At 36.6% G+C, this 24,772-nt stretch overlaps 1 protein-coding gene across 9 annotated transcripts in view; it reads right to left on the bottom strand.

Annotated features, from left to right (window-relative positions):
• ERC2 (ELKS/RAB6-interacting/CAST family member 2) overlaps window positions 1-24,772 on the bottom strand; it is a 411,704-nt gene that overhangs the window by 263,983 nt on the left and 122,949 nt on the right. For all 9 annotated transcript variants that reach the window (XR_003571338.1, XR_003571339.1, XR_003571340.1 and 6 more), the window contains exon 7: window positions 17,817-17,984. Coding sequence is in view for 1 of the 9 variants with exons in the window: in XM_027884805.1 (XP_027740606.1) it covers window positions 17,817-17,984 (168 nt within the window). In the remaining 8 variants the exon portion in view is untranslated. The remainder of the gene's footprint in view (window positions 1-17,816; window positions 17,985-24,772) is intronic.

Here is a 24,772-nt window from a genome sequence, read left to right as displayed (position 1 = left end):
TCTACTCTAAATTTCTCTAGGCAGAAGTCTTTGAGTTCTGTATCATATTAAAACACAGGTCATGTCTGTTCCAGTGAAGTGGATCAATAAGATTAGTTTAACTTAGATTTAAAATTAAAATCCAGGGGAGAAAACAGAACCTTTGTAAGCATCATTTCCATTACTTCCTAAAAAAGATCTTAATATTTTAAGAAAAAAAATTCTTCGGACCAATTTCCCAAATACTGTTACATTCTACTTTAAACAACAATGGCATTGCCAGAAAAAAAGTTTTAATAAACCACAGTATTCATCTACCATTATCTATGACTACTTTAAAACTTAGTATTCATTCTCAGACTTCAGCTGCTGCTTCACAGACATAGATAAGAAAAGACAAAAGTAATGTAACTATTAATCAAACCAGAAAAAAACAGTTAGGTACAGTTCAAATGTAAAAACTCTAAATGGCTACTTACACACAATTTATTTTTATTAGTAAGCCTCGTGGTAAATGTTCTGGCTCACATGGTCCTTTTCAGAAATATCTCAGGATACCTCAGAAGATGAAATGAGCTTTGGTGGTGACTCAGGAAAATAGATGTGTCTACAGACATCCCAGCATCTCTGCTCAGTTATGTGTGTGGGGGGGGGAGGTTGTGCATAGTTTGTAATGAAGGACACACATTAAAAAATGAAACCATTTTTCCCAGCTATGTCTGGAAAACTATTATTACCTGAAAGCTCAACACAGAAGTATAGTTTTTGGAAAGCACTGTAGATTTTTTAGATCCTTTAGCCAGGATTTTTTACCAAATGATGTACAGTTAATAAAAAGCAAATCAGTCAAAGTATTTTAAAATTAACAGGCTTTACCAAAGCTATTTGAAGTTTCAGTCTATGGGGTAGGAGGAGGAAGCTTTACACTTAGAATCATGTTATGACCTAAGTACATTTTTCAGGGTTTCAACTAACAAAATGAGTCCACTGAAGGACAATTTTTCCTTCTATGGCTTGGCATTGCAGAATTATCTTTTGTTTAGAAAGAGGCTGCCCCAAAAATGGTTCCTCATCCAGCCCCCTTAACTCACAGTTTGGTCTTCCTCCTTTTAAGCAGGCAGACAGATAAGAAGAAATTAGGAATATTTTTTTTCAAAAGTCAAACCCCACATACTTTTAGATTCTAAAAATTAATGATATGTTAAAAATTTTACTGCAATATAAAATTATAAAATGGAGGGTTGCTGCTTGCAATTAAACATATTTATTAAAGTAGAAGGTATGTACTGATCTTTTTTGGCTTTTGCTAATGTAACATGAAAAAAGTTTTTAATCTTATAATGACATGATAAAATACTCTTGGATTCCATTATCCAAGTTCCAATATCCACTAAAATGCTTGACTGTGTCTAAATAGAATAACACTTCTTACCTATAGTTGCCTATTGCACAATACGATCTCAATTTAAAATATATCCTGAGTGCCTTCCTGTTACTACCTTGCAAATTTACTTTTTCCAAATTGAAGTAATGCAGCAGTGTTACTTGACACTACAACACACCTCGTGGTTCAACAGTACCTTTTAGCTCCGTATTCTCATGTTATTTTGCCCCACAAGACTTTAACACCAGAGATTTTAGATGGCTCAGGGCATATGGCCAGCTCAACCCTGCACTGCCAATGTGGCAGTCCATTACTAAACCAGAGACAATAAAAGGTACCTTTAAAGCTGCACATAAAAATTACACAGTCCTTTAGATTACGTAAAACAACATTGCCAGCCGTGGATAAGGAGAAACCATTCTCCAGCTCAATAGGTCTGTAAGGTTTTCACACAAAAAAACTGATCTGTTTGAGGAGTTTTTACCTCAAACTCCCTTCAGGACTAACACTCCAAAGTACCAAAATGCAGCTGCACAGTGACTGTCACAAAGGAGCTAATGAAGCAAATGCTGCTTCAGACATCAGCCCTCACATGAACCTGATGACAAGAGCAATAGAGCAGTGGCATGAGCCAGTAATCCCCCCATTGCTACCTTCCCAATGCACCTAAGCCAAGCAGGAAATAATCATTCAGAACCTTGCTCTACTTGGCAAGATTAAAAACCAGAAAAATACATAAGACCAGAATAAGAAACTGGAAAACAAACAAACAAAAAAACTTAATCAGAGTATTTCTTCTGATATACACTTACACCGTTTCCTTCCAAAGTTACAGCATTTCAATACAGAACATTTTCTGCTTCTTCAAATTTGTTTTGTTTTGTTTTTTTTTTTCTGTTAGAATCACACAGATCATTGGATTGATACTGGGTTTTGAAAACTTACTTGTATGGCTGATCTTTATTTTTATACCTATATTCTATATATGTAAGTGAATATATTCTATATATTCATTTACATCATTAACCACTTGGTGGTGTCTATTTTATCCAATGCAGCAGCAGCATCTTCCCTTGTCCTTCATTTGAAGTTGCTAATCTTCACATAAAACTTGTCTAACGAAGTAGCAAGTGCTCTGGGCCTGGAGGATGTTAGTTTACACAGTGTTTAAGCAAAATAAGGCTTCTACTTGGTGTCCTCACAGACATTGTAATGTAAAATACATTAATGTAAAAGACTGCAAAGTAAAATACTACATTATTTCACAAATAAAACTGAAGGATTTGAGATACTAACTTCTTCACAAATAAGTCAATTTATCTCATTTTTTCATCACAAAACCTTCTTGCTACTAAACAGTTTAGTCCCTGATGTTCACTCTATCCACCCATTTCATAGTCTATTCAACACGTTCACCACAGCAGAGTCGTAAAGTTGCAAATACAAAAAAGGACATGATTAATGAAGACATGATATTTACGTTGATATCAAGCTTCTGAACAGATGTTACACAGTAATTAAACTTTCCTGAAGTGGGCTGAGGAAAGCAAGTAAGTCCATGGTAGAATCAAGAGATCTCTGCACATGATGTGCAAGTATTTCCCAGGTCATCGGGTGTTCCATATGATTCAGTTTGTTAAAAGTATGGATTATCAACTGAGGATTAGCAAAATCTCAGGAAAAACAGTACAGGAGCACAAAGTGTTATTAAAGTATATTTAAAAATCCAATAAGACTGTAAAGTTTACCTAAAGAGAAACTATATTTCCCCTAGAATTTTGGAGAGAGGAAAAAATATATAAAAAGGAAAAGAACTTATGATCTTTCCCCCTTGATCACTAGGGGGAAAAGTGCATCATTTACTGGAAATACACAGTCATATTCTCTAGTCAGTACCTGCAATAAAGTGCTGTTTTATCTGTGACTTGAAAAAAAATTGTCTTTATTCTGTAATTGGAAACATCAGCCTACTATACCAGTGCAGATGTAGAAACTGAGAGCATCCTATTGCATCAATAAATAGAGGCAAATGCAACTAAAATTGGACATCAAAAGTGGCAAGTATATTTTCTTCTTTTCTTCTTCCAAAACAAGCATGTATGTTTGTTTTATTGTGCAGTTACTGAAGGAAATATTTCATCCATTTTTACTTACTGTGAGATTCTAAATTCCTTCCATAATACAGGATTCAAAGGTACAGGTAGGGGAAGAATTCAGAGGAATCAACAAGCATTAAGAGAGAAGATGTGAGCACTGAGTTTTCACACAGAGAGGAGAAGGAAACTCCCCCAGGGCTGCTTAGGGAAGAGATCTGCCCTCAAGTCAGCTGATACTTTTACAGGGCTATAAAAGCAGGTCAGTGGGCAAACTGAGCCAAGAGAGGAGAAGGCTGTCACACAGAAGGGAGCTCCTGGACTGAAAGTTTGGCTTCTGTTGCCAGACTCCAGCTGAGAAAGAGCTGGAACTTAATGCTAAAATTAACCTTCCCCAGGAAGCCAGCCAAAAGAAGCCTGGGCTGATAATATCCACTTGTGTATCTGGAAATACTCAGTCTCTGTCTCCTTCTCCTCAGGGGCCAATAAATTCTCTGAACAAAACAGCTTGACTCTTGGACTCCTCTAAGCAGGACTCACAATGTTGTGAGACGTTCATTGAAAATTTTTTGCTCTCGTTATATGTATTTATTGTGATGTAATTCAAAATGCAATAGGTATTTTCCAGACAGTAAATACAGAAATACAAAATAGACTAACAAATAATTCCCATAATGACACAAAGAGGTAAGATGTTCATTCTTAACAAGCTAATTCTTCTTAGAACAGCTGTCTGTATGTATAAGGGCCAGATTTTCAAGCTGGGTTGGTTAGGTTTGAATTCCTACATCTCACAATACTTTACCAGTTACAGGGTAATGGCTGATTACGGAACTTTTTTTGAAGTCTGGCCCAACTGCACACTGAGAACACCTGAAATCATGACCTGAAGTACTTCTCGAAGTCAGCCATGAGGAATCATACCTTTCTGCTCAGTCCTGCTTCTCAGGTACTTGAAAACACCTAGTGATTTTGTTTTTTTTTTTTTTTACTCATGTCCAGTTTTGTACTGTTTGGTGTAGATGCATATAAAATAGGTTATGTGAGCTTACACAAGAATTTTTCAAGACTTGGAAACATGGAAAATTGTTACACTTTGTCCTATGCAAGCCACAGAAGCACATACGAATATACTGTCATGTAAACTCTAAATATGTAGAAAAAAGCTGCTTTGGCATTTTTATACTTTAATATATATCACTGAATTTAAACAGTGATTTAACTTTTAGTTTGTACCTTATCATTCCTATTATATCTGTATCAATTGGGAAGACTTGGGGGCCTCTGCCCAGGTTGAAAAGTTACAGTACATCTCATAAAAAAGTTAACAGATGGTGGGAAGAGAGAGGCAGCAGACAAGTTATAGAGACAAGTGTTGGGCAACAGGGAATACTGAAAAGGGAAGCTACAAAGGAAATAGGGTAAGAACAGGCACCTCAGGAGGCTGCAAAGCGAGAGTAGGAGCCAGTTAGGCAGCAGAAGAGGAAGTTTTCCATAACAAGGAACATGTTGAAATCAATATGCTGGACAAGAGGAATAGGAAGTAGCACAAGAGGTGCATGTTGTGCACTTTGCTTTAAAATATACAGACCCATGAAAGGAAATATATATAGAAATGGAAAAACAACATAAGCTGTAAGATAGATGACCAATCTGTTCCAAAGGCAGATTTAGGTTTGGATATCCAAAGTATCACAAGAAAGGTGCTAAAAAGCATGTTACCTTATTTTTAATAAAAAATATTTCCCTGTATAATATCTTATTAAAATCAATGTGGTTATTAAAGAGAAATGTGGTAATTTTACATACTTTCAAAAAATAGTAAATAGGCAAATAGACAGACATTCAGAAAAAAATATTTCTTTTTAATTAGTGAAAAGAGCCATAACTTCAAGTTCTGAATAACAGGCAGAAACTCTCCAACTAGACTTCATTTCAAAGTAAAAAGGTTGAGAAGGTTGTGATGTGGAGAGGCTGGAAGCCTGACTTAATCCCTAGAGAAAAAGCCATGTTTTTATTCACTCTAAGAATCTCCTTCAAATCCTGCTTGTGGGCAGTGGAACATACTATAATACTCTAAGATCCTTTCCAGGACTGCCTATGTTACACCCAGTGAAAAACCTATGGTAATTGAATTTCCTTTCCCATTTGAAGGCTACCCAGTCATTTAATAGATGACCTTGTCAGTCTGATTTCATGCTACTCTTTTTCTAAGTTTTACACTGTCCAAAATAATTTATCCTCATTTGGGGTATTTATACCTTCAGGATGTTAAAATAAAAAACTAAGCTCCATTGGCTTTAGACAGATACCTGAACCCAACAGGTTTCTAACTATTATTTTTGTTTAACACTTTTACATTTACATCATTCTTCTGACCATGGGATGTCTGAACTCAAACATGATTTTTCAGGTGGGATGACACAGAAGTCATTTAGAGAGCAGTTATCATCTATTGTTCCACTACCCATTATTTCTGAGGACGGAATATTGGGAATTTTCACTACCACATTCCGTTTCAAACACTCTGTAAACTCTATTAATCACTCCCTTCAATCTCCTGGCATTAACACTCCAAATTTCTTCTTTGGGCAAGTCATCACTTCTTTTCCCCATCTGCACTTAAAGGTGCTTAGGGTTTGAGGGTTTTTTTTCCCTAATTGAAACACTGAAGAATATTTTCTAAACGAAAACATTGAAGAGGTTATATCTGAGATAAAAGCCTGCCTTTTCACTCCAAATAAGTACCCCTCAACTGTAGTTCATTTATCCTTTCTGATAACTCTTAAATCAACTCCCAACAATGTAAATAATTGTTATATTACCTAGAGCATTTTTTTCACTTTCATTCTTGCTCTCTTAGATTAATTTTGTTTCCTATTCAATCCAGAACTATGGTTTATAATAAAATATTGAAAGTCTAGAAAGTCACCCCTCCACTGCAATACCATATACTTCTATTTACACAATTCAGCAAATTTAAACTCTATCATAATTTGTAGTCTCCCAGATTTTCTAACCTATTTTTCATACATTTTTAATTTATGTACACATGCACTGCAATACTTTCAAAATATCTGTTTTGTTTTTACCAACACCACTCTATAATTCTATTGATGGCTTAAGGTTACTCTTTAAATCACCAGCTTGAGTGAAAGAAAAGAATACCTTTATTTCCTTTCCTGGAAAGTTTAAGGAGATATTTAACATGCTTTGTAAGATTTGAATGTGAAACTCAATACATCTCCCATTTAAGCAACTCCTGTAGTTTTGATTCCAATGGAAAGCTATAAAAGATATAAGAGTCTAGACAAAAGCAAAATAAATGCACATTTAAACATCACACTCTTCCACGGGACAATGTAACTCTGACCATATACAATTCTGATACAGGAAATGCCTCCCTGCAGCTACAACTAATTCTGTCAGAAGACTCTGGCCACAAATTACAATATAACAGTAATTACATCTCTCCTTATAAGAACAGGTTCACAATATCCCTTTAACACAGAACTGTGTGACAATATTAAACATATTTGGTATAAAGACTTCAAAAATATGGATGGATACTTCACTTGAGGTAATGTCAGTTTTATCTGATTGCTTCAGAACATACAGAACTCTCAGTATACTTCTTTTATTTAGAGACTTTCAGATAAGTGTACTGCTCTCAATTCTAAATGATAAATTAACTATATAGAACTCGTAAATCACAGACATTTCACACCTGAAGGGACAAATGTGCAAGTATGGTGCTTTAAAACTACTCAAACATTTTTAATCCTTAATTACAGCTCTCTTTCCCCAGCCTTACAAATTTTTGAGATATCCAATATTCTCTTATTTCCCAGGTTTCCAGTAAAGTATTCTAATTAATAACATAATACTTCATCAAAATCAAGAGAGGAAAAAGATTAAACTCTACACTATTTTAAAATTAAGGCTGCAGAGAAAGGAAGCCTTAAAAACTGAAATTAATTTTAAATGAAAAAAAATCTGTAATATCAAAAATTGTTACATTGGAAGTAAAAATAACAGTCCTGCCTCCTCACCACTGTAAATAACGGATGGCTATATGAATTCAATACAGGTATGTTGATTTCTACTGTAAGAGCAGCCTGCCTTTAGAAATTGCATTCAAAAGCTTGAAATGGAAATATGGTTTCACATGGTATTACTTTAAATGAGTTTCCTTAAGTACCAGTGGTAAAAAATAGGGGGAAAAAAAATCCCATAGCAGCAATGGCTGGGCAGCAATTAATCAGAAATAATAATATCCTTTATTTTGGAAAGTTTCCTTTTAGCTCCCTGGTCACAGAAACTATCTATATTGATATATAAGGGACAGTGGAATACATTTACATGAAAGAAAAGCTTTGCAGGAGGATAACATTTATCCCTGCCCCCTCTCTTAGAGATGTCTTTCCTTAACCATTCTAAATTAACATATGGTCAGTGTACATAAGTTTATACCCATTAAGAGTTGAAGTGTTCAAAACGTTCATCAGAGAACTGAGATTCTTGTTACTGTGAGATGTAATTTAATATTTGCACTATGGCTGCACGAAAGACAATGCACATATTGAGTTTCACCATTAGTTTCTGCAGGCCAGACAGCCTTTCTACATATAAACTATCAAAGCACCACTAAACTTAAACTGAAATGTTAAACGCAGCAACTTGGATGTCTTTAATCAACATCTGCTGAACAGTTTAGATTTTCCATAGCAGCAAAGGTAAGACAGCAATGCTTTTATATAAATGTCTGAATAGGAAGTAATCTGTAATCTGATATGGTTTTGTGTTTAAGATAGTTGGCTTTTGGTAAGAAAAATGTCCTTTTTAAAAAATTTAAAAAAAAAATCACTAAATTTCCTTTATCATGTATCTCCTAAAACCCAGCAGGTTTGAATGTATAACTTAGCCTCACTCTAATATCATCAACTATACAAAAATAAAGGAAATTATTATGAAGTACATCTACGACACAGAAATACTTTTATCTCCAACCAAGTTTTTCATTAGTCATTGATGCCTTGGATTTACTAATCAATTTAGCCATACTTATTCATTTGGCTTTCTTTATTTTTACTTTATTTCTTGTAAAAGCTTTGATGAAAGGATCTATGGAGAACACTCATTGTCCCTTTGGCAATTAAAGGAAAATCCTGAAGATGCATTCTGATTTAAGCTGCTACCACAGTGCCAGTGACACTGGCACACTCAGACTGCACTAGAAGTGGGAACACACATGTAATATTTTTCTTTGCTGGACGGTGAGAAGTTTCAGCAACTGACAGATGCAGTTTTCTCTCCCTCAGAGTTAAGCCCTTTTTGCTCCACGTTCACTACCTGAAATATGTGCCCCTCTGTTTGACAGACAATAGATACAACCCTCAGGAGAGCAGTGAGTTAGGAGTTTGCAGTTAAGAACACCGAAGTCCTTTAGCAATGATGGCTATATCAGTATATTACACAGATTTACTACTTATCTCCATAAGTAGTGTGGAATGCAAGCATTAAAATTATTAAAAACCTTAATTTTTATCAGGCTTTCTCCTCAAGAACATGCACCTAACTGTAAAATTCTTTTAAAAAACTGGAGCGTTGCTTGACAATGAAACTACAATAATCTGTCAACACTTCCCTTCTCAATGCCCCCCATTCAAAGATGATGGATACTACTAATAGTCTGGATCTTTTAAATGATTGAATGATGGCAAGTTCAATGCTACAGAACTCCCAGACATGGCAACGAGTTTATTCAAAAACTAAGCATATACAGATATTATTTTCTACTGCTCTACTCAGGGATTTTTATTTTAGCATTAGTATCAACATTTAATAGGTAGTTTGTGACTGTTATTCAGGTAGTCTATGACTGTTAATTAGGCATGTGTGCAAACAGTGAGAATTGCTGAACATATAAAGTGTCATGCAAGAAATCATGTGAACAATTCCCAGGGATAATCTCTTCTGCAACTAAATAAGCAAACTCCTGTTTTCTGTTACTATATTTTATTTTTATACTTTGAAGTTCTTCACATTTCTCCAGCTGTTTACTATCACATCCACCTCCCAACATGCAAAGAATCTGAAACTCTCAAAAGTCACAGACTTTTATTTTTAAAAAGGAAACATTCAAATCAAACTCTTTATGGTTCCCACGACAGCCACAACAAGAATTCAGACTTAACCATAGATTAAGATTTTGGCATGAGACACAGCAGGTATTTCACTCAAATTTAAAGTGTGCCTTAACACCCACCCAATCCTGTCTATCAACAGTCTGCTGCTTTAAGATGAACACTTTACAGATTCACGGGGACCTTTGGCAGCTTCTCAGCCAAGATCAGCAGCAGCATTACTGAGAGCAGAGTTGCAGACGTTCCCATGGCAGGGGGTTAAAGGTATTTCACTTCATTTTGCATGGGGTTAAGCACAGAGCCATAAGGACTCTGTGCCTGTGTGGGGACATGAATGGAGATTTCTGCTGTCAAATATAAGGCATCTCTTAGGCAATAAATATAAGTGGGCCTGATCTTTCTCCCTGATAAGTAAGGGTTTAAGCTGGCCTAATTACCTTTGGCAAATTTACTGCAGATTTATTCCTAAGTGAATGGCAAATGAGCCCAATATTTCTTTCATATATAAAAGATTACACACTGTTATGCCATTTTTTCTTTTTACTTTCCAAGAACTGCATTAGCCCGATCTCTTTATTTCACTTTGATCTTAGCACTGTGCCTGGCTAGGCGTTAAAAATTAAAGTCAGGTGTGCTACAAGGAAGTGAATTAGATTCAGATTCCATTCTAAATTTGGATTTATTCTACTCATATTCAAACATACCACCACTGATTCTCCCACCAAGAAATACATACTACTTGGCAACAAGAAAATTATCAAAGCAATCTGACCAAATTGGCACCACTAGCTCTGGTTACATCTGGTAACAATAATACGAAGGGAGAAGTATGAAGATAACTCTCATTTATTGTTACCATTAAACTTATCTGCATGCATACTCTCAAGTCTTTGAACTTCATGCTTTCATAAAGCCAATAAGAGCTCCACTCAAAGGTGAGAGGTGATGCTTTTCCAAAAGTGATAAAATATCCAATTTACTAAGGTATTGGAGTCTCTAGTCACAGACTGCTCAGTCAGACAGACAAGCAATGGAATACCACCAGGAAAGCACAACTGCCAACATCAAGGAGCTCTAGCAATGCATAAATTAAGGTGTTTGATTCTATGCCAGAAAAGAGTAGAAATTTAATATACTACAAAATTGGTAAAAAGCAACTAGTAATGCCTAAGCCTACCTTTTATATTTATTGGGAAATGTTTCTTTGTTATTTCCAGATATAATAAACTTGGATACACTTTAGGTCAAGTTGCTGATCAAGTTTAACTGCCTATCCTTGCAAGGAGATGAACAAGAGCAGTGGGATCTACTGTCTTATTTCAGAATAAGGTAAGGATGGTTTATCAGATTAATAAGTTATTTAGTCACTACATTGCTAAATATTTCATGCATCAGTATGACAAAACCATCAATCTCTCAGATGAAATCATGCATTAAATGCACCACTTCTGAATCACTCAAGATTTAAAACTGTCTTCTGATGGGTTTTACTACATATAATTAACAAGCTGATTAATTTGTTTTCCTAAGGAACATTTCATAAAACTATGATTTGAGATGACCCTGCCCCTCTGAATCCCCCTTGTCAATGCCTGTGTCAGTCACAAAAGGTGAAAAGCCACCCAACCTCCTTCCTCCTTGTCCAAATCAGTCACCTGGAGAGTGGAGCTTGAGAGAGCTTTCAGGAAAAAGATTATCATGTAAATAAGACATACAGGCCTTCTGGGTTTGTGCAATACTTTGTGCCATGGGCTACTTCTTGGAGCATCTGATTTTGTGTTATTTAAATGAGTTGTCAAGGATTCAGCAGTAAATGGCTGGATCTGTCGTGCTGAGACGGGGGGAAAGAGTCCCACTGCCAATCAAAGATGTAGGTCCAAGAACAGTGGATCAAACAAATACAGTCCCCTATCAGCCAGCAGCTAAAAATTCAATATAACTCATGACAGCAGGATACCTCTCTGTGTAAAATTATTCTCAATTACTCCCATAAAACTCTCCCTTATAATTTTTAACTCCAATCACTAGACTTCCATGACATTTCCTGGAAGAGAATTCCAAAGAAAAACATATTTCTTCTCTTAAACAATTCTGATTCTCCCCCACTCTTTTTCAGATACATAAGTCATCATCCATTTCCTTAAATGGATGATTATTCCTTAAATAATTCCATTATGGTCTACTGCACCCCCAAAGTATGACAACTTTTTACTTTCTTTTTTTTTCCCCAGTCACACTATACATAATTTAGCTCTTTCACACTTCAAAAGAAATTTCCTCCAACTCTATTAAAAAGAAAATATTACTCTTCAGACAGTTGAAAATTCCCAGCGTGCGAGTTGGCTGCTTTCTTGGCGCAAATAAAACTTAATGTCTTATTTAAAGATAACTTTGTTAATTAGTATTGACATTTGGGAGCCGAAGGGCAGCCTCCCTCCTTGCCAGTAGCATTGGTGTCACCCGAGCAGTGGGAAACCCTTACGTAAGGACCTCATTAAGCTCAGCCCCACTTTGCAAATGGCACTGGTTTTCAGAGCACTTCTGTGTGCTCTTATAACCTGAGTTTTGAACTTAAGGCTTTGTCTTTAAAATTCTAAATACAAGTTATCTCCACGTAGGTATTTGGTGTTTCCCAGAAAAGTGGGTTTATTTCATCTCTCATCTATATATTATACATCATTCTTTGTATCTTACAACTGCCTGCCTCTTCTCTGTACATATAACTACATTTAGGAAGTTTATTGTATTAGTTAATAATATATGTAGTAATAGTATCACACTAAGCTGCACAAACATAAATACATTACAGCACCTCTTCAAAGCACTTCTTTCTTATTTCAGCCTATTCTTTCAAATAAAAAGTAATTTTTTCACTTTCACTAACCATCTCTTACCCTGTAGGTCCCAAATTAATTGAAAAGATATCCAAAATGTTCAGTTTCCCACAGATGGCAAAGGCAGCTGAATTAATATTTTTAACTTTTCCGATTTTAAATTTCAATTAGGATTTTCTAACATGCAAACAAACACGTTCCTTTGTTCCCTGTTCAGAGATGTACATTAGTGGTACAGAAATCAGAGTAGTTTGACCAACTGCAGTTTGACCACACTTCATGAAAGACTACATGTCTTGCTTCTTATAATGTTTTCTGACAAGTGAAGGTCACCCCAAGGAATAGATGCTTCCCTTCATATTGAGGGAATAATTACTGGAAATTAAGACATGTTTGCAGCCTCAGCTACTTCAAATGAAACCCAGTTATGCTTCTGAAATTTTCCCAACACCTGGTATCAAACATCTCCAGCCATTCCATTAATTTATCAGCTGCCATTGATGAAGAGGAGACCTGCTTAGACATGATTATTCCAAGAAGATTCCCAAATAACTTAAACAGCAAGTCCAGGTGCAGTCAATATTTCTTCACTTACTTGAGGGTCCATGATTTACAATATACCTGATACTCAAAAATTACCACATTTACAGAACTGGCATCAGATAAAAGAGTTTTTAAGTTTTGTAATCTCATGAAATTCCATTTGAGGAATTCGGTGATTTTCTCCTACAAGGGTAAGTGCTTACTTTCAAATAGGCCAGTAAACAGAAGAGTGTAATCCAACTGTTCTCCTATTAGACTTGAAAAACAGCAGCAGTAGCAAGCAGGTCATTGGGAATGGGAGGGAGAACAACAAAATTCTGGGCTTTTACTTTCACTAAGTACCAAATTTATTGGAAAAGACAACCAATTCAATCACAGACTGGAAAAATTTATAATTATTCTGGATTTCAACATGCGAGGATTTACCTAAACTCATAGCTATGGATGAACATTCAGGTTGGCTTCACTAAGTAAATGTATATTAACTCACACATTTCCATGATCTTCACTATCCTGCAAAAACTTAGTAGTGTAACATGTGACAAATAATGGGAAACTAAAGAAGATAAAGAAAAGTGAAAATGATCCCTGCCTCTAATCTTAATGGCATTATTCTCAGTGTCTCTGTGTACAGGTTGAGAGCTTCCCAACAGCTGGCCTGGTTCAGCTTAAGGAGGGGGTTGTACTTATCAAATAGTCTCAATATGTATCACATACAAAGCTGAAGGGTCCCAAGGCTGCATTTTATTGTGCAGAATCCTTCAGGATCCATTTTTGTGATAATGTATTGGGATCAGTAACACCACCACCCTGGAAGAACAATTGGCTATATTTATTCAGACTGCCTTATCTGAATAACACACCGTGATTTGGCAAAGCTGCAAGCACAAGAAGCCAAAGTACAATCTAATCATTCTCAGCACAGTGAATGCTGTACTCTTAGAGTGAACATATGTTATTAGAAGATTCATCTCTTAAAGTAATACACAAGTCAACAGGTACCAGAGCAGTTTTGCAGCATCAAAACTTCCATTTTTTTTAATGCTCTAAATACACAGTCAGAACACTGGTCTGTTTTACAGAACAATTAGTTCAGAATTTGTCATCTGACTCCAGAACTACAATAGAACTCTGATCTGGTGACTGCAAAACCCCAGCTCATGTAAAAGTCTATTTACAGTGGTCTGACAGAATTTGACAAAGTTAATAAAAATTTCCTCCATCATGCCATGACCCCTTTCTAGAAATACAAAAACGTGCTGCCAACTGATTAAACCATGAAAAAGAATCCAAAGGCATCTTCTATCAGCAATGTGTTTGTACTTTCTACTTGTTGAGATCAAACAAAAGAAAATGGTCTCTTGGGTCTTTCCAGACCATTCTGGATTCAGGAATTCAAGTTTCAGTGATGTTCTTAGCCAGGATTCCTGCTTCAAGCAATAATACTGATGCAAACTTCTCAGCACAAGGGCAGGACTCCTTTGTTTACCCAGTACACTCCTGATCTGACCATAGGTATTTTTTTTCTTTTTCAGAAGACAGCTCATAGTATTGCACACAGTTAATTGCACAGCACATTTGACTTTAACACCAACTGGACAGTATCACCTCATGTGAACAGTCCAGCCACTCCACGTACAGATTCCAATTATTATATGAGAGCTAAGACTTTATGACATTTCCTACAAATGCTAATTAGCTGGTAGGTTAGGGCCCTCAGTCATGTAGCACTTCATCAATCACAAAGCTTAAACTACTAAAGATGGAAACCGTAACATTTTACATAAAAAGTTATGTTGCAAGTCAAAGTAGAATATTATATTAGCCCCCTTTACCCGGTGTTCTTTTATGACAGTCCTCACAAAAGAATTTCCACAAGCTGTTGTCCTAATATGATCCAGGTCTACATCCTCTACACTGTTCTTGTCTCAACAGCTACTGTTTTCAACACCAAGACTTATACTTCAGAGGATATAACTAGTGGTTTAACACATCTACAGATTCCTAATGGACAAAACACACCAGTTATAGCAACTATACAAAAGAGAGAACTTGTGAGCAAAAAGGGACATGAAAGAAGCATCACCACATTCAGCACTTTTGCCCTTCAGCCTTCAACTCGGCCGTGTTCACAGGACTTACACATTCCGCTACGAAATACATCAAGATTTCTGAGCTCTGCCCCTCTGCATGCTAAACTGACAGATATGAGGTGTAAGAGTAGCCTTGCCAGGTTAAACAAGGCTATTAAAACAGCATACCCAACTTTACTGGCACTAAAATGGGAAAGTGGTGCCAAAGATTCTAAAAGAAAGAAATATTAAGTAATATTGCACCTCTGACATTGACATAAGTTTATTATTACTCCATGCCAATCTACCTTGATCCAAATCCTCTAAACACATGCTGTTCCAGTGCTGGGCCTCCCTTAAGCCTGCAAATTATACTGAATAGTGTAGCAGTTTTTCAGTTTGGTCAAAAATTACACCAAAACCACTGCATGGGAGGACAGTGCTCCTTACCTAACTTTTTTCTGCAGCTTCTTTCCTCGTGTGTGTTCCTGTGCCATCCTGGGAGACTCACCACTGCTGTTTTGGTTTTGATTCTTCCATACCTTCGCTAGGGAGCCCTCAACAGAACCTGCCTGTCCTCCAAGTGTAACAGCTATCCAGAAAGAGGGAACAGCTCCAGTTTCAAAAGGGAGTTTGGGGGGTTTGGTGTGGTTTCCCTTGTATTTTTTTCACACAGCAGATAACATTTATGTACATAAGAGAAAGACAAGAAACTGCATATTTCCAAGCTACATATTCCTTCCTCCTCAGTTTCAGGTTATTACTGACAGAAATATTTCTAAGCACTATATACAAATTCTTCCTTCTTCAATTACTTCAATACAACCATTAAAACAAATATTATTTTAGGCTGAGTGAAGTACTTCAGGCTGCACAGAGAGAGATGTAGCCATCTATCTTGCATCAATAACTTAAGGCACTAACATAACTGGTTATTCATAAGTCCTCATATCAAAAGTAAATAAAAATGCAAGGATGTAATATTTAGCCCTGTATAGAAAGAAGAAAACAGAGACAAGCATGACATTATTACAGTCAGAAGAATCTAATGTCTAGATACAACTCACAAAGAACTGGAAGCACTTGCTACTTCCAGTTTTAAAGAATCAGTTCACTACTAACTCTGATTTTGCACCTATTTGTTAGCAGGATTTCTCTCATTGTATACTACAGTTAATGAGGCTGTAACATGTTTTACTCTGTGATCTAGTGAAGAGAGAGCATGCAGCTTGAGAACGATTATTTCTATAAAGAGGCAGGTGCAAAAGAGGTAAGACCATCTGCATGCCCTACTAAACAGCCATAATGTATTAAAAACAGAAAAAATAAGTTATGCTGCATATTTCTGCGCACATGGACATGACAGATAGTGCTGAGAGCTCTGTGATCAGTTATTAATCACAAAATTTTGATCACTGATACCCTATTGATCCCCACATTGCTCCTGCTGATCCATTTCCTCAGGATCTAAGTACAAGAGAAATTGTAACTTCTTGGTTTGTTCGGGGCTGGGGGGGAGGGGTTTAGAACACAAAGAATGAGAGAAGATGCATTCTGTTCCTCAAAATGTTCATGCCATGTCCAAAACTATTCAGCATTCAGCACAGGATAAAAGCCCTGAAGTTTGCTATCTTTTACATCATAAACATTGCTAAAAAGGCAAATATTCAGAAATGAGATTAAAGTGGAAGAATACTTGTATTCCAGTTTTGATGGGCTTTATTTCCCAGGCCTGAAAAAGCAGTCTTCTCAGATTCTGGAAAATAAGGCCTTGGCTTTTTTAATTCTGCACTTAAGCAATTGCAGACAGAAGCACAGCTCGACCATGTGAACCCTATATGGATCCTGGAGGAAAACCACAGTAACATGAACTAGCTACATAATAATAGAGTAAGGAGGAGCAGACATTCTTTGAGTGGCTGTAAAAGGAGGGGAGAAGTAATAGGAAAATATATTTGAAGACAGGAACTCTTTCTCCATTTATCTGTATGTTCCCAAGTGCATCTACACATGCTAAAGAGTGGCACACAGGACACAAGGAACATACCTGGTAGCATAAGTGTTTTTGTGAGAGTCAGAAAAAGGATATGGAAATAAATGCCCTACTACTGTATTCAGAACCCTCACAGAGCTGCCTTCACAGGAAATTCCCTCTCTGCTCCCCCAGGTGGAAACTATAATGATTGAACCCAACTTCCCAAAGAGAGCAAATGCAGTTAGCTAAATTTGTGGAAAATTAGAAATACGACTACTTGACTCTTTGGAAGGAACCACCCTTCTTAATGTCTTTAGCTCACAGGAAAAACAGAAAACCGACTTAATTTAGGTTCCTTTCCCACTCCTCTCCTCTTCCCAACACCCCCCACCTCCTATTTAAAAAAAAAAAAAAAAGTCTTTAGACTAAAAATGCAGTATCCTGATCTTTTAGCAGCAGGCCCACAATCAGTGTTCATAAGGATAACTGAATCCCTCATGTTGAAGAACAAAAAGTTTTATCAGGATTTTTAGGACTTTCATTTAATTCCAACAATTTGGAGTGCGACAACTTCAGCACCCAGTATTTTTTTGATATAACATAAGATATAATACTATAAAAATGTTTCCATGGATAACAGTAACACATTTTATATTAGAGAACTACTTGACTACTACAGATTTCCTGCATTTTTTAATATATTAAAAGTAATACCTTATCGGAAATAAATGTGTTCCCTTTAAATGTGCCTCAAAACTTTTACAACATATCCTTTCATCAATGATCTTACCTTTTTCTGAAGGACATTAATTTTTCTTTCTTTTACTTCCAACATGTCTTTCATATCTCGAATTTCTCCAGCAAGGGTTCCTTTCTCTTCTGTGAGGTCTTGAAGTTGTTTTGTTTTTTTATTCAGAAAGGTTTCTTTTTCTTCCAATCGTAACCGCAAGGCATCAACCTACAGTAAATAAATCAAACATATTTAGGTTTTAGTTTTAGCACTAATTTTCTTTTTTTTTCTACACTTAAGAAATGCATTATTTTTTTAATGTGGATTTTCCAAATTTATCTCAGACTAAGAGACTCTTTTACCTGTTATACTTTTCTCCAATGTGTATTGCACAAGTCTCTTAACAAACAGATCTGACTGTACTTCTCTGTAGTTAGCACAAATCCCTGTCAAACAAAATAAGGGGTATTCCAACGATTTTCCTATGCAAAATGCTTTATATACATAACTGGAGGTTTTTTTCTTTAGAAACACTAAAAGGAAAAAAAATGCAAAGAAATCTAACAAGCCCACAGAGTGTAAGCACCCCCCATTTCTTGCTGTGTAAAAGCTCAAGCATGCAATTTTATTGCTCTCGTAATGAAATTCTAACAGTAATAAAATAGCAGACAATTCATCAAAGAAACAGAATATGTTTGGATTTAACCATCAGTACTGCAAGAATCACACCTTCCATGTATTGGTCCCTTCAGCAATTCCACTAAATTGTACCTGTTTCCACATTCTGGTTCAAGAAAGCAGTTACAAGTGAATTGCTGAGCAGCTCTCAGCATAAAATAATGGGGGAATTTGGGAATAAAGAACAGGTTTATATAAAAGTTTTTCAAAACCAAAAGACACATTTTCTTTTCAATGTGAGCCTCATATTGTTCCAAGCTCTTTTGTAAATACAATAATACAAGAAAATGTGGTACACCCATGAAACTGGGTCAGTACTATCAAACATCATGCAAAGTAGAGAACTAAGATAAGGGGAGGGCAATCATTCATTATTACAAAGACAGGTTTCCTTGAACAGGGGCTTCTTCTGCAGCTCTGAACCATGAGGTGTTCACATTAAGTGGACTCACAGGCTTATTTTAGCTCCAAGGTACGCCACTGGGAAGACAAGGTTTGGGTTGAAAATATACGATGTGGCAATCTAGAATAATTCTCCATATACAAGAGAGCTGCAGGAAGTCAGGCAAGTGGGAAATTCTATATTCAGTAATCCAAATTTTAAACACACAAATGGTAGAAAATAAAGAATAAGAGTTTAAAGTTTTCATTACCTAGAAATTCATAAGGTTAATTAGTAATTAAAAACTAGATGGGAGTAACTGGAAGGACATAAATGTTGGCTTTGCATTTTGAAGTTCTGCAGTTGGAATAGTCAGAGAGGGTTTTATTTATTTCAAGGGTCTTATCTAGTAAGCCACTTTCCTCCTAGTTAATCAGAATATTAGCAAAGTACAAAACAATCAGCAGATCCCTATTTATTTACATTCTGAGTTTCGTAATGCTAAATTTATTCAAAGCAAAAGTCTTTGCAATGCCATTTTAAAGCTTGGTTTGGGACCAATTTAGATGATCTATTGGATCTCAAAATGCATGTTTTTCCTGCTCTTAAAATGGCTCATTGCCTTTCTATACACTGGAAAAAAGATTTATACTCTACTGGATTTATTTTATTTTTAAGACTATTTTTTACAATATTACAGTAATAGGATCCCTCAGTTTGTAAGCAGTGGGCAGTGTGGGATCCAAAGATGACTTTTTGAATTGGAAAACAAGAAACAGTAGTAGCAGCGAACTTTCAGACCTCTTTTAATAAACGTTAAAGACCTCATCTGAAACTCATTACCACATCTTCTTTATACTTAATCACTTATTTGCTTCATGTCTGAAAGCAATCCCTGAAGTCAAATCACAAAAATCTCTGTTGGGCCTTTCGGCTGCAGCTGAGGAGCTCGTCATAACACGGCAGCGGGAGCTCCGAGAGCGGCTCTCCCCAGTCAGGCCCTGCAAGTCTCATTTTCCAACTGCCACGAGGCAGAAGCTTTAATGCTTCAAGTCAAGGGGAGTTGAAGGTGATTAGATGGATAAACAAAGCACTGATACCGTTCCCCAGTGACTGGGATAACACAGGAGCTTGCACATGTGCTGATACAGCTCTGCCTGGCTGAGCCGGGCGGTTGCTGAGTCAATAATCTTTTCTTCTCTACCCATCCAATCCCCACCCAAAGGGCTGAGCAGACAACTCTCACTCTTCTTCACCAACTCTTCACACACACCCTGCCATCATTACATCACCACATTCAACTTAGAAATGGGGATTTTAGGCATTCAAACTTGGGAGCACAGAAAGGAGGATTGAGAGGATGAGTAAATGGTTCTGAATTCGCAGTCTGAGTGACAGCCTGGGTGGGAAGCAGAAGCAGAGTCCTGTCCACTCCAGTTTCTCAGAACCCAATCTTGCCTTCACACAATAGTTAATTAAACAGCACTACATAACTGAACATTTCTGCTTTTCTTCTCACCCCCACCCAGCCCATAGCACCACCAATACAGTATTTCTACTCCCTACACCAAGACACAAATTCACCCTGGAGGGACAAGAGAAGCGTATGGTGGTTCTCTTTCACACCAAAAAGAAACACGTGGAACTGCAGCAGAGCCCTAGTCTCTATTATTCCTTTCACAGGTTAGCATTCAGGTCATACACATGAAAACCTTTAAGTTAGTTCAAGGGTTACAACCTTGACTGTGCCACAGAGCACCAGGTACCCAGTATTGTCTGTTTTCTTATTAATGTCATAAATAGATTACTCCCCACACCTTCATGTAAATAGTTCACACTTTAGATCATTTTTTTTCAGCTCCATGGTAACTTTTCAACAGTTAACTAATGAACACTCATATGTTTGAGGTGAGGTCCATAAGTTGCATGTGGACTTTAGGTCTGAATATATTCAGATGTAAGTGGTATAACTTCTGCCTTGAACTCCAGTCCCCACCAGAGACTGCTCTTAATATAAGACTACCCTGGTTTTCATTTTAAGAATCCAATTCTAGCCTTGGTAGCTTCAAATAAAAGCTTGAAAGCACAAATGAAGTGCAGCTTCAACTGCACTGAGAAACAGCCAGAGAATCTCAATCCCATCAACGCCCGTTCACACAACGACAGTACAAGTGTTGGACAGAAAGAGTTCAACATGTCCAGCACAGCCTTAGGTGGCAGAAAAGCATCTGCCAAATACATACCTATTTACTTATATCTCCTCATCTTGAGACTGCTACAGTAGAGCACTTTAATTCAAAAATCCACCTACACAATGAAGCCCAGGTATTTTGATAGAATAGGTACCTCATTTCCCAAACTACCATTCCCAGCAAGGAGCCATTCTGAAATCAGTGCTCTACGGGAGTTTTCAGAGGCAGAACTCAGATCCAATGGCAATCTGGGAGAGTGAATGGGGAACCTATACTGTGTGTGGTCTTGGGTGTACAGATTTATTTTCTCTTCATGGGGATGCAGTGTGGAGGTTTTAAGAGAGCATCAGTTATGTCAGTCATTTTCTCCTTTCCTGAATTCTTCTTTCTGCCTCTGGTAATCATGAACCAAGACTTTTACATTCCCCATAATATGAAATAAAACTACCTCAGCCTGAACTGCAGGCGACCTTTTACTATCTGTTCTGCACTAAGCACGTATGACATCATTTCATAAGTCAAATATGAACCTCCAGATGGTATAAAACCAAAAAGCTGGTAAATCAGTTCCTCATCTCATGGACAAAAAGAAGCAAAATATACTACTTCATTTGCAGCCAGGATGAATTTGCCAATATTGGAAATTATCTCTTCCCTGAAAATGGTATAGTGTAATAATATCTCCAAAATAATGAAACAATGAAGTAGTCTAGATGGAACATGCCAGTACACTGTGAGAAATTTCTGTCATTTTGTTACTCTTTTTACATTTAAGGCATTTTAAATATGATCTGAAAGGAAATTAAATATGGGTCATTTTACAGCACCAGATATATATTTTTTTCTATTCGAAATTTCTGGTACACAAACCCCCTCTCTTTGGCTTTTCACTCAACAGTATGTAATTTTAAGAGTCCTTGACTTATTTTTCCCAAGCTTTGGCAGTGTATTTACTAGTAAAACTTGGCAGCCTGAAGAACACCATCATTTTCCAGAAAAATAAAGCAAAAACAGATCTGATAGCTAACACATAAAATATTTCAAAGACCTCTCTCCAAGTAAATTGCTTTTTTAATTTTGTCTAACTTCTTTTTCCTCAGCAACTGCTTATTTCAACTATTTAGTACAATAAACTCTGTCACTTGCCCTGGAAATATACAACATACTGCAAAAACTTAAAAACTGGGTTATTCTTCAGGAAAAAGAAGTTCATGTAAGTGGCAAAAATTGCCAAATTCAAAGTCAAACTTTATTAATCTTCATGTCATCACCCGCCACTCATGACCAGCTTCGGTAGTGACTATTTCTTGAAATTCCTTACTGCTGACTGTTTAACTTATATACCATATTATATACATCACTTATGGAAGTGGTTTTATTACTATAGAGTTCCATGAGGAAGTAAAACATGAAGAAGCACTACTGTGTTTCACCGTTAAGAATTACTTATTTTACCATCATAAATACATCCATTTAAAGCAAATATTTGACTCTATTTCTTTAAAACTAACTCTGAACTTACCAGTGAGGTAGTAAGTGTACTGTAATACACCTGGAGTGGTGAGAAGACAAATTGCAACTCACTGTCAACCTCCCTCCTGACCCCACCTCTGTTCCAGCACACACACAGCCAAAATCTGCCACTGTGTTCAAGACTCCACCTTCTCCCTTCTCTGCTATCATTCCCTCCCTTCCTGGTGACCACTACAGGCTCCACGGGGCTGCTGACACTTCCTGTGCTATTATTTGCTCTCTTAGTGTATTATGCAGCCACCTTTTGAGGAATAGCTTCTGTTAACAAAAATCACAGGTTTCTATTAAAGATCTTGGTGCCTATACTTATACATCTGCATATAGCTGGGGAAATGTAATATTCTAAGCTATTATTTAAACCAAGAATAAAAGTGCTGTCACTCCAATTTTCCACACAGGAGTACTGAGTTTTTACTGCAGAGAGCATATTGTCACACGGGCCCGTTTGCAAATATGAGAACTGAGCTACAAGTATAGAATGGATATCATGAGTCCCTACTGTGCTCTCCACTTCAGAGCTATTAAAAAACAAACAAACCTCATATTTATCCCTCATTTTTCAGTCTGATGTGATAACCATTATATTTTTCAAAGCAATGGCTGTACCTGTCAGTCCATAATACAATACATTCATTTCTTTCCAAAACGTCTCATGCATGTAAACTTCAAGGCAGAGAAGGCAGAACACGTCTACCTTTTGAAGCTGCAGACACCTGAATTTTGTCAAAATTGATATCCTTTACATTCTTTTCCAAACTGAAACTTTAGTGAGTTAGCAGGCACTTTCACTTTGCAGAGTGAAAAGCATTTCATTCCACTTTCAAGCATTATTTCAACAACACTCTCATTTCTCTACTACTCCGAGTATTATGGTTGCTCTAGTTTACATTTTAATTCAGCTGATAGTTTACAGGCTTTAAAGGATAATCTGTTTAACCGACACAAGGAGAGGCATTTAAAACAGTTGAGTACATTGTAATCCAGGGGAACTGCCAGTGATCAACATGAGATGTTTTACAAACACAGGCCAGTGTTTCCTGTTCACATCAGAAAAACAAACTCAGACCGTTTCCCTTGTAGAATCCCTGTCACAAGCTCCTTCAGTCCTTCTCTAGGAGAGTGGGAGAAGCACCTGATTGTGTAGGACCTCAAATGCACCTTACTCGACTTAATTCTTGAAAGATGGCACCTCCAGGTTTCATAAACCTCTCAGCCTCCATCCCTGACAGCTTTGCCAGCCACCATCTCGACTAATCAATTTTATTTTTCCTATGTTCTTTTTTATGCACCAGTTCAGATTACACTGCTCTTTAAAAGAGAAAATTGGTAAACTGTCAAACTACACTAGGAAAGGTTTCAGCTGAACCAAAGATTGTTACCAAGATATAAATGGCTCCCTCAGGCAGCACGAAGCTCGTCCTTGGGGAACATCACATGCCACAGGGAATTCTGATCACGTGTAGTTTATCAATGCAGCCAACTGCCTAACAGCTGTTTTATTCAGATTTATATCTTTGCCTACTCCTACCACTAAAATTAGGTAGTTTAAAGCAACTAGCCCAAAGTTTAGAATTTCATATTCAGTTTAGTTCAAGCAAACTTTGGAAAGCACATGGGAATTGTAACTCATGTGCTAATACTCAGAGCTTTTGTTAATAAAACTTCCAACACTAACCTTACCTCATTGAACTTACCTCACTGATTTTTATGCTCACTATAAAACTATAGCTGTCATAATACTTTTGAATTACTGCAAAAGGAAGTCAGTTATTCCAGAGTCAATGTTATTTAGCAACATAAGGATAGCTGTAAATTCAAAATGATAAAAACCAACTTACAAAACTATCTATCTTGAAAGCTTTTAACTTTTAAAATTTCTGTCTCCAAAAACATTTAAAGTTTATTATACTGTAACAGATTAATAGAAAGTGAATTAAAATAGGTCACAATGTTCTTTTTTAAAGTCATGCCAATGTATTTAATTGCTTCAAGAAATATAAATATGCAAAATTCCATAACAGTATAAAAATCATCAGTAAATAACCATTACCTTTATATGTGGTCAAAACAGAATTTTTACACAAACTGTGATTTCTCAGTTTAATTTTTTTTACTAGTAGGAGTCACTTTTTACAAATAGTTGACACAGCAGTGAATGTGTGACTTTCAAAAAACATATTTAGGTTTGTAATCTACTCAGAACGTTCAAGCAGAGGAGGTGCCTGTAGGTG

This window comes from Empidonax traillii, unplaced genomic scaffold (assembly GCF_003031625.1).
Source record: "Empidonax traillii isolate 1590-97213 ecotype Southwest subspecies unplaced genomic scaffold, ASM303162v1 scaffold155:size2260171, whole genome shotgun sequence".
Lineage (NCBI taxonomy): Eukaryota > Metazoa > Chordata > Aves > Passeriformes > Tyrannidae > Empidonax > Empidonax traillii.
The sequence above is the reverse complement of the archived record's forward strand: the minus strand, read 5'-3'. Positions and strand labels throughout refer to the sequence as shown.